This window comes from Cebidichthys violaceus, unplaced genomic scaffold, assembly GCF_023349555.1.
Source record: "Cebidichthys violaceus isolate CVI_PGR_0920_01 unplaced genomic scaffold, fCebVio1.0.p SCAF_1, whole genome shotgun sequence".
NCBI lineage: Eukaryota > Metazoa > Chordata > Actinopteri > Perciformes > Stichaeidae > Cebidichthys > Cebidichthys violaceus.
Window position 1 is genome coordinate 12,163,539 of NW_027176262.1, and position 11,192 is coordinate 12,174,730.

At 35.9% G+C, this 11,192-nt stretch overlaps 1 protein-coding gene across 1 annotated transcript in view; it reads right to left on the reverse strand.

The window, feature by feature from the left end:
• Window positions 1-9,118: 9,118 nt before the first annotated feature.
• The window catches only part of ppp2r1bb (protein phosphatase 2, regulatory subunit A, beta b), a 15,745-nt gene continuing 13,671 nt past the window's right edge, over window positions 9,119-11,192 (reverse strand). The window contains exons 13-15 of the mRNA XM_068710955.1: window positions 11,185-11,192; window positions 10,962-11,053; window positions 9,119-10,846 (exon numbers count right to left, since the gene is read on the reverse strand). The exon at window positions 11,185-11,192 is cut by the window's right edge and continues 135 nt beyond it. Coding sequence (XP_068567056.1) covers window positions 10,830-10,846; window positions 10,962-11,053; window positions 11,185-11,192 — 117 coding nt within the window. The 3' untranslated portion in view covers window positions 9,119-10,829. The remainder of the gene's footprint in view (window positions 10,847-10,961; window positions 11,054-11,184) is intronic.

The following is an 11,192-nucleotide window of genomic DNA, read 5'->3' on the forward strand; positions in this document are numbered from 1 at the left end:
CACATAACCATACACACATCACAAAACAAACCAATACTTTCTTTTGTACTCCCAGATGTGATCCTCAGCTGCTCTGTGGAGAACTCTTTGGACTCGGTGTGTACAGGCAGGATAAGGGACTGAATAATTCATCCCCACTGATAAGCACCAAAGCCCTGACCGGTGGTTTAGATCGCTGATGTGACGTCATCATTTAGTTCATCTCCATGGCAATCGCTTGTCAATATTTATCAAACTACATGAAACTCAAACACCTTTTTTCTGATAGTAAAGTGCGGGTAAAAAGGGGGCCTGTCCCTAGCCGAGCTCTGATTGGTTGACCTCGGTTTCACGTCTGAGAAAAAGACTGCAGACTGTAAATACATCCAGAGACAATGCTTCTAGAAAATAACTTCCAATGCTGTTTCAGAGCAGAGGTTTGTCCCTGTTAGAAAGGATCATGTAGAGAGAACACGTCAATCCAATCAGCCCCCTCAGACAGAGAACAGCTAATCCCACTAATGCATCACCAGAGGTAGGTAAGAGGAGGGGGGGGGGCTGTCTGTTCATAAGGAACCAAGTTCTCACTTCTTTTGTTTGAACCAGATGATTTTACAACATGGTACTGCTGGTCCAAACTGATAATTCTGAATGGGTCACACTCGTACTGATCAGATTTCTCGATGTAGCCTCACATTTTGCATCTGTTGCTTTTAATGCAAAGTGGAAAGAGCTGCAAGACGGCGGCTTTGTATGGGGATCCACCCATGAGCTCTTAAAAAGAAATCTCCTGCTCAACACCTCCTGTATGAGAGAAAACACCAGATAAAACTAGATAAAAGGGATATGTTGACACACTCTGCTTCTATATTTGTAAAGCGCCACAGAGCAGAATATTTCTCTAAAAGACAGCAGCATTTTCCAGTTAAATGTAGTTATTTATAGCATGTATTCAGTGCCATTGTCTGCCATGGAGACCTTCAGCTGGCTGTCTGTCGCAGACTCTTGGCGGGGGGGGGGGGGGGGGGGAAGACAGCTGATACGAGGACAGACAGTGGTAATCTTCTTTTTTCAGTAAAATATCACAATATCAGAGCGGGCCTATTCACTCATCAGGCCAAAGTATTCTGTAATGACATCAATGGTTGCCATGGCAACAAAGGGAGGGTGGATGACAACATCCTACTGCGTCTTTTTTAGAGCAGGAGATCACACCCCTGTTCAGGATTAGAGCTGCACACAAAAAAATAAGTAAATTGATTTAAAAAAAATAAATAAAATAAGCTTGGAGACAAATGCTCAAGCTGTGAATATAGAGGGAAGAGGGAACTTTTGGAACGAGCTGGGCCTTTTCTGTGATATTCAACCATGCATTACACACCAAAAATAACCATTTACACTGCAAAGCCTAGTGCAGCATGCAGGCTGATATACTGCAAATGCTGTAGCTCTGCATGGCATGCTTTTACTTATATGAAATCAGCTCTTCATTGAAGGTCATACTGCACTCGTAGGTATTTGTCCCCCATTATTTAGTGCAGTCTTGTATCTCTGAGTACATGTCAAATACATACTGGCCAGCAGATGGACAGGGTCTAAAATCCCAGTGCAGATGACCCAGTAGTGCCTGGGCTCTGGGCTGGATGTTACAGCAAAGCCAAGAGTCACTCACTTTGAGCGATCCTCATGTTTGCTCCAATTTAATCTAGAGACATTTAAAATGGTTTATAAACCTTTGCTGCATCACTGAAATATGACAGAATAAAGAGAGGAAGGGGAGCTGAAGTGACAAGGTGACTTAAGGAAAATGAGTGGGCCTGACTGATGTCATTTGTCACCTTGAGAGCATCTGACCTCACTATGTGTGTGCGTGGGCGTTTGTGTGTGTGTGTGTGTGTGTGTGTGTGTGTGTGTGTGTGTGTGTGTGCGTGCATGTATGCACATGTATGTGCGTGCTTTGTGGGGGCTTTGCTTGACTCCTTTCATTATAAATGACACAGTCCTGGGAGGCAGCTGCATTGACGTCAGGGCTCTCAGCGCTGTCAAGAGCTCTGGCTGCTGAAAATCCCCCCTAAATAACAGGATCTAAATAGAAAGAAATAGGTTGCTGCTGTTTCATTACTGCCTCGTGAACTCGAGTGGATTTAGGGGGGGCGGATTAGCTCTCGCCCTCAAGTAATCGTGTCTTAATGAAGATTTTCGGTTGTCGAAAAAAATTTTGTTCAAAGCTTTGGCATGTTCCTCCTGAGTCTAGATCACCAGCTTAAAAAAATAACTCTTACATAGTACTGTATACGTGACGAAAAGGCAAAGTATTGTTTGGTTGTCAGTCTCAAAGGTTCCATAACATTTATCTGTTTCCTACTTCACAATAGCTCTCAAGGTGGTCTCGCTGTAGCAGAATGTGCTGACACACAGCAGCTGCACAAATCTGTGCTTTACAGTATTTGTGCATAATGTGCTCTGGCTATGAGGTATATACAGCCAAAGGGCTGTGTGGAGGATTGGGAGGGCACATAGCTCAGAAGAGGGGTGATGGGAGATTTGAGGAGATTAAAAAAGGAGAATTGAGATTCTTATAAAGATCTCTGCCATGTGATTTATTGCCCTAATCCTCTGTTGATTGCTCATTTGGAATTAACAGATTGGTGTTTTGTGCATGTGGCACAAAACAAAGTACAGCTCAATTTGCGGTGTTAATATTTTAAGATCGTGAAAACTAAGATGTGAACTTGTTTTTCATACATTCAAAAAACACATGGTTGAGAAAGACAAATATTCTTTCTCAGCCCAGCCCATATTTTGCAGTGTTGCTCTCCCCAGCAGTAGTCAGGGTTAGGGCATGTGTCAGCTGCAGATCCTGCCCTGCTCCGCATGGTTCCCTGTGGACAAAACAGCCCAAAGGACCTGCACTTTCATCTCTACAGCAGCAGCTGACCAGGTTAGAGCTGACCAAACATGAGACCTGTGTAATTAATTCCAGATTTTTTCGAGTCATTTACAGGATGAGAAGATACAATTTGCGCTTAAAATTATATTTTTACAAAGCAGACAAAGAGTATTTACCATTCTTCGACTTCAGGTTTACTATCACGTCACAGGGGATTTAATTAGGCCTTTTTTGATACTAAACATTGATAGCAATTCTCCAGCAAGACCATCCAAAATCTAGCTTTTCTGGCACTGCATGAACACTAGAAATCACCAGAAACCCATCATCTCCATCATGAAGCCTGGAGGTGGCATCATCCTGCTTTGGGGACACTTCTTGGCAGCAGTCTCTATTAATCTTGTGAAGATAGAGGAGAAAATCAATGCAGTAAAGGACAGGGAAATGCTCGAGGAAGTCCTGCTGCAGTCTGCAAGACAGCTGTGGCTGGGCAAATCTATTCCCTAGTATGAAAATGAGCCCAAATATAAAGTCATAGCTACATGGAAAAAACATTGTTAAATCCTAGAGTGGTTGAGTCCGGGTCAAGACCTCAAGCAAATCCAGAACATTTGGCAGGACTTCAGATTTGTTTTTTACTCATGGTTACCATGTAGCTTGACTAAACTTCAGCAGTTTGCATAAAATAATGGGATAAAACTAAGTCTCCAGCTGTTCTGACACAAATAACAACAAACCAAAGCAGCCCTTTGTCTTAAAATATTGACACATAGAGGGTGAATATTTCTGCAATTATATAGAAATAATAGTACATGAAAAAGTCATACTTTTTTTTAGTCATACTAAAAATGTCATTGTATAGAATGCCACAAAAGTAATGTAAAAGTATTGATTAATATGCCATGAAAATGTGATAGTATACTATAAAAAAGCATATAGTAGTATCTCATAAAATCATAATAAAATATTATGACATAGTATGTCATAAGAAGTCATAACATAGTACATCAAGAAACATTTCATAAATATGTCATGAAAAGTGATCATCATGTACTATACTAAAAGTGAAAGTATAGTATGTCATAAATAAGAAATAGAAATGTGTGTCATGAAGTAAAGTAAAAAAGAAATCTATTAGCATGGTATGACATAAAAAATGTCATAGTATAGTCAGTTTGACATATTTCCTGGTATAGTGGGTCATAAATAAGGCATACAAATGTTATAGTATAGTATATAATAAATGACTCATTAAAAAGTTATTTATTGGTATGTCATAAAAAGTCATGGTATAATGTCATAACAAAAATCCTATGAAAGTCATCCCAAAGTAAGATAGAAAAGCAATAGTTTAATATGTCATAAAAGATCATAGCATAGTACATCATAAAAGTCACACTATAATATGTCCTAAAATGTCAGTGTAGAGTATGTTATTAAAAAATTGTCATTGTATAGTGTGTCATTAATAAGTTATAGTATAGTATTCTCATAAAAATCTCATTCAAAAATCATAGATTAGTATATCATAAAAACTAAAAGTAGAGTGTGTCATAAAGATGTCATGATAAAGTATGTCATGAAAAATTATTTTGAAAGTCATAGAGTATGCCATAACATTACACAAAAAAGGTCATAGGATAGTATGACATAAAAAATACAAAAATGTTCTAGTATAGTATGGAATAAAAATGTCATAATATCATAGTCATAGTATAGTTTTTCATAATAAGCCATTGTATAGTATTTTAATAAAATTATAGTACATTATATCATAAAAGGTTATAGTATAATGTGTCTTGAAAATGTAAATGTGCATTATGTGTCATAAAAAAGTTTTAGTATAGTGTGTCATAAATAATTCATAATCAGGTCATAGTAGAGTATGTAATAAAAATGTCATATTAAAAAAGTGTTATAAAAGTCATACTATAGTATGTAAAGAAAAATAAATAAAATGTCAATAAAAGCCAGAAATAAATTATAGTATAGTATGTCAAAAAAAGTTATAAAGAAGACTTACTATACATTATAAAAAATTAAAAAAAAATCATATCAAAAGCCACAGTGTAGTAAAAAAAGTTGTAGAAAAGCATATCTAAAAAGTCATAGTATATTATATTGAATGAAGTTATGGTATAGTATGTCAAAGAGTCTTAAAAAAACTGAAGCATAGTATGTTGAAAAAGTCTTAGTATAGTATGTAGAAAAAAGTAATATCAGAAGTAAGAGATGTGACAAAAAAATTATATTTTGTTAAAAAGTCTTTAAAAATGTATTGTATGTTCTGTATGAAATAAATCACAAAATAGTCAAAGTATTGTATGTCATAAAAAGTCACAAAAAGGTCATTGTATAGTATGCCAAAGAAGCGATAGTATAGTATGTTGAAATAAAGCTTTAAAACAGTCATAGAATTGTATGTCATAAAAAGTCACAAAAAAGTCATAGTAACATATATCGAAAAAAAAGTCATAGTATAGTATGTAGAAAAAATAAAAAGTCATAATATAGCATGACATAAAAAGTCATAGAATAGTAGGAACAAGTATAGTACATTCATAGTATAGTAAAGTATAGGAAGTCAAAAAAAGTAACTGCATAGTATATCGAAAAAGATTTTTAAAAAGTTATAGTATAGTCTGATGAAAAAGGTCAGAAAAAAGTCCTTGTATAGTATGTCAAAATAAGTTACAGTGTAGTGTGGTAAAAAAACATAAGAAAAAAGCAATCAAGTCATAGTATAGCATTTTGAAGAAGTCTGAAAAATATTTGAAAAAGTCAAAGCACAGTATGTTGAAAAAAGTAATTAAAAAGCATGATGAAGAAAAGTCATAGTAAACTATGTTGAAAAAAACAGGAAATAGTCAGGTTAGTAGGTCAAAAAAAGTCATTGTATAGTTAGTATGTTGCAAAAAGTCATGAAAAAGTCTTAGTATATAATTTGTAAAAAAAAATCTAAGTATAGTATTTTGCAAAAAGTCATAGTCAAAAGAGTTATGAAAAGTCATAATATAGCGTGTTGTAAAAAGTCACAAAAAAGAGGTTAATATGTCATAAAAAAGGAATAGTTTAGTATGTTGAAAAATTCATAATATAGTTTGTCAAAAAAAGTTATGAAAAAGTTTTAGTATAGTATGTTGAAAAAAAGTCAGGAAAAAGTCATAGTATAGTTTGTCAAAAAAAATAATGTAAAAATCATAGTATAGAATGTAAGAAAAAGTCATAGTATATGATGTTGAAATAAAGCTTTAAAATGTCATAGTATAGTACTTCATAAAAAGTCACAAAAAAGTCATAGTATATTATATCGCAAAAAAAGTCAGTATAGCATGTCAAAAAAAGCCTTTAAATGTCATAGTATAGTATGTCGACAAAAGTCATAGTGTAGTATGCTGAAAAAAGTCCAGAAAAAGTCATGGTATAGTATGTCTATATTAGTAAAAATATTATTGTATACAAAATACAAAATATTATTGTATCTACAATATTAGTAGCAAGATTTAAAAAGTTAGTTTATAGTACATTGAAAAAAGTCATAGTACAATATGTTAAAAAAATCATAGTATAGTATTTCGTAAAAAGTCATAGTATAGTATATAAAGAAAGACATATTCATAGTATCGTTAGTTGAAGAAAGTCACAGTATAGTCCGTCGCAAGAGTTATGAAAAGTCATGGTATAGTATGTCAAAAAAAGTATATCATGTTGAAGAAAGTGAGAAAAAAGTAATAGCATAGAATGGCAAAAATAGTTATAGTACAGTAAAGTATGTCGAAAAAATGTCATATGATAGCATGTCGCAAAAGGACATAAAAAATCTATAGTATGTATGTTTAAAAAAGTCAAAACATGGCATAGTATAGCATGTTGAAAAAGTCATATGGCGTAAAAAGGCATACAAAATTTGTATGCCGTTAGTGTCATACCATTTCGGAAAAAGTCATAAAAAGTCATAGTATAGTATGTCGAAATAAGCTTTAGTATTGTATGTTGAAAAAAAGTTATTGTATAGTATGTTGAATTATACATTCTATACATACAATATACATTATACATTTAATTTATTTTTTTAAAGTTATAGTTTAAAAATAAGTCATAAAAAAAGTATGTTGAAATAAGTCAAAAATAGTCAATGTGGTATGTTGACAAAAGCTATAGTATTGTATGTAAAAAAAAAAAGTCATAGTATAGAATGTTGAAATATGTCAAAAATAATCATAGAATAGTATATCGAAAAAAAAGTCAGAGTAAATATTGTCGATATACTATACTTTTTTAAAACTTTTTAACATACTACTGTCAGGGCCATAAGTATTTGGACTGTGACACAATTTTTCTAATTTTGCCTCTTTACATGACTCCAATGGATTGGAAATGAAGTAATCAATATGTGGCTGAAGTGTAGACTTTCAGCTTTAATTCAATGGATATAACAAAAAATGACATCAACCATTTAGGAATTACGACCATTTTTACACAGTCCATCACATTTTCAGAAGCTCAAAAGTAATTGGACAATTGTCTGACAAACAGTTTCATGGCCATGTGTGGCCTGTTCTCTCACTATTTCATGACAAATTATGCAGATTAAAAGGTGATGATTGATTTGATTAAAAATGTTGAATTAGCATTTGGTATCTGGTCCTTGGAACTCTCAGCATGCGGACCAAAAAGGTGTCAACGCAAGTGAAGGAGGCCATTATTAGGTTAAAAAAACTTCAGAAATCTATCAGGCAGATAGCAGAAACATTAGGATTGGCCAAATAAACAGTTATGTATCTTTTTAAAAAGAAGAAATGCACTGGCAACCTCACCAACACCAAAAGGCCCAGAAGACCAAGGAAGACATCTAAAGTGGATGATCGCAGAATTCTTACCTTGGTGAAGAAGACCCCTTCATAACATCTACTGAAGTCAAGAACACTCTGGAGGTGGTAGGCGTTCCATTGTTAAAGTCTACAATCAAGAGACGCCTTCATGAATCTAATTACAGAAGGTTTACAACAAGGTGCAAACCACTGGTACCACTGAAGAACAGGAAGGCCTCATTAGACTAAACATCTGTAAAAGCCTGACCAGTTTTGGAACCATCTTTGGACAGATGAAACCAAGATTAACTTGTACCAGAATGATGGGAAGACAAAAAGTGTGGAGAAGGAAAGCAAACCACATCATCTGTCAAACATGGTGGAGGCAGTGCTTTGAATGGGCTTGTATGGCTGCCAATGGAACTGGGTCACTGGAGTTTATTGATGATGTCACAGCTGACAGAAGCAGCAGGATGAGTTTTGAGGTGTGTAGGTCTAAACTATCTGCTCAGATTCAGCCTCATGCTACCTAATTGGATGGCGCTTCACAGTGCAGATGGATAATGATCCAAAACATACTGCAAAAACAACCCAGGAGCTTCTCAAGGCAAAGGAATGTAATATTCTTCAATGGCCGATGATGGTTGTGTCGTCTGCAAATGTCATAAAAAATGTCAGAATAGGACCAGATCACAAGTAAAGTGAAGTCAGAGTAAAGCATATCAAAAAAATGTCATGGTAGAGGATGTCATTAAAAATAACATAGTATGTCATGAAATGTCATAGTATATTGTTTTAAAAGATGTCATAAAAAGTCATAGTATAGTTATAGTATGATAGGAAATAAAAAAGTGCAATATATCACAAAAATGTCATAGTACGTTTACAAATGTCATGCTATGTCAAAGTTGAGTTTTCATAGTTGAGTATGTCATTAAAAAGTCATAGTATGTTGTAGCATAAATAATGTCATAAGAATTCAGCGTAGTCAGAAAAGTGATTGTATAGCATATAAGAATTTCATAGTAGAGCATGTCATTAATTAATTGTAATGTGACAAACATGTCATAAAATAAGACAAGACTAGACTACATGAGGGTCATAAAAATTATTACTGTTCATGGTACAGTATATCACAAAAAAGTAATAGTTTAGTATGTCTAAAAAAATGGTTGCTATAGAAATGTTACTGAAAGTATTTCCTCAAGGGGATAAATGTGTCTTCTATTCCATAAAGTGGTTGTTCTGATATTTTCCTGTTGCTTGTCCATCATGTAATAAATTAGCAGTTATAGAGACCTTTATGTACTTGAGCAATAACTAGTTACAAAAGCCAGCTACACTGGTTCCTTTGTGTTACTTTATTCAGATTTTTAAAGACACGGTAGTACAGCGTCCTGATTGTGGAGAGATTTCAAAATAAAAGCAGTCTTCGTGATACAGGTCAATTAATCAAGGTTTATTCAAGAACAAAATGAAGGGAGGGAGGGGGGTAGAGAAGGGAACAGCGGGAGAAGTTCAGGGAAAGACAGAAGTTTATTTTATCAAGATACATTTATTCAACCAGCCCATAACCACCCCAGCTCCTACCCCGTAATAAAACAGTATGCACACTTAGGTACTCATTCTCCATCAAAGCATGCAGTAGTTCTCCATCGTGGAGAGATTTGTCAGCAAGAACCCTTGGGTGGCCCTTCACATTCGCTGACCGTCTGCTTCTAAATCTCATTTACAGTGGAGGACTTAGCACAATGGCTCTAGGACAGGAAGAGGGCCACGGTTCCCGTTAATCCCACGGCCCTCAGAGCTGGAGTCAAGTTATCTTAACCCTCCTATTAACGTCCAAGGAATAAAGTGTCCCTTCAAGAAGAAGAACATCGTCTCTTTACAGGACAGGTGAAGACTAGTTACCCAGGCGTACTAAACGAAAACACCACTGCTTCTCAAAGTCATTGGCACAAACATTAAGAGCAATGCAGAGAACATATCAAATCATAAGTGACAACCAATTCCCACCCTAGCACATCAACAAAGTCACTGAGGATTTGGAGGGATAATTATGACGTAGCTGGTCCCTATAGGCCCTCTTCACAGCAGCCATTGTGACCCGTCATTTCCGGGTAAACGGGGGTAATTAATATTAATTAAGGCCCTGCGGCATTTTAAGGTGTGCCAGGGCCCTGGTATTTGGCAAGGTGGCTCACTGGAATGACTGTGACTCTTAATAGAACGAGACCATAATTAATTTGATCAATAAAACCTATGTTTACCCGGCTATGACACGTCTATATGGCTGCCGTGTGAAGGGCTCATTACAGCGGGCCGAGGTTTCACTAGTTTGACCGATTCAATCAGTGTAGAGAACAAACTGTGCGTGTAAGTCTGGTTGACAGAGTTAAGAAAGGAACACTATCTGAGACTGATTAGTACATGCAATCATTGAGAGTTCATCAGATTACATGCAGTAATGGACACCCCATTATTTCTCTGTCAGAGCTTTGTATAGAACAATCCTGTGAACCGTTTAGGAAACACAACGGGTTTGGTCTGGTGTAAAGAAAAACACAGCCTAGTAGACCTGCACAGACTTTTCAATCAGTTCTCTGGAGAGCTACAGCAGAATCTCATGGAGGAGACGACTATCGGAGGGTGAATTTGGGAGGAAGCTCAGCTAAATAAACAGCTTGCTGCTCCGTCTGCTGCTCAAAGTTTGCGTCTAGCATTGAGAGAAGCGCAGCAGTACAGAGAGCTAGCATAGCGCTGCGTGCTAGGTAGCTAACACAGATGTATGGTAAGCTGCAGTGACGGAGGATGTAAAGGGAGGAATGTGAAGAGGGGTTCTGGACAGCGATGCTTAGCTAGTACAGTAGCACATTAGTCAGCATGCATCACTTAATGCAAGTTCATCACTTTGCCGTTGTTAAAGCACCCATTTACAGCAAAGGGGGGTAACCAAGAAGCCTGTGCTAGGCCTGGACATAGTCTACTATTGGATAGTGAACAAAAGGAAAAAAAGAAAAATGGATTAAACAATTGTTAACAGCTTTCTCTATACATTTACCAGTTGTTCCTGAACATCAATAAATATCTTGTGAAAGTGTTTGCGTTGCCGTCTTGGGTGGTTGTCTGGTGAAGCCATGTTGGGTTGGTTATGCGAGAGCCAGAACTGTGTAAAAAGGAGAAAACAAGAAGAAATACATTTTATAAGTTTAAAATGCATGTCAGATTTGATTCATGTCATTTAAAGTGCATTTATAATGATTAAAGAGTGAAGTGCTTACCACTGATAGCCTCCTGGGCAAAGTACTTGACATCCATGTCTGTGTCTGTGGCGAGCTTCTCCAGCACCGGCTTCACTTCTGTCTGAAGAGCACTTCAGGACAAAGGACGACAATTATTTAACAAATTGTCATTTCTGGTTCTTGAATTTAGTATATTAATATCAGATTTCTCTATCACTCTGGAGAGAAAACATGTGATGCCAAAATGACAAAGACGACATACTTGCTGTC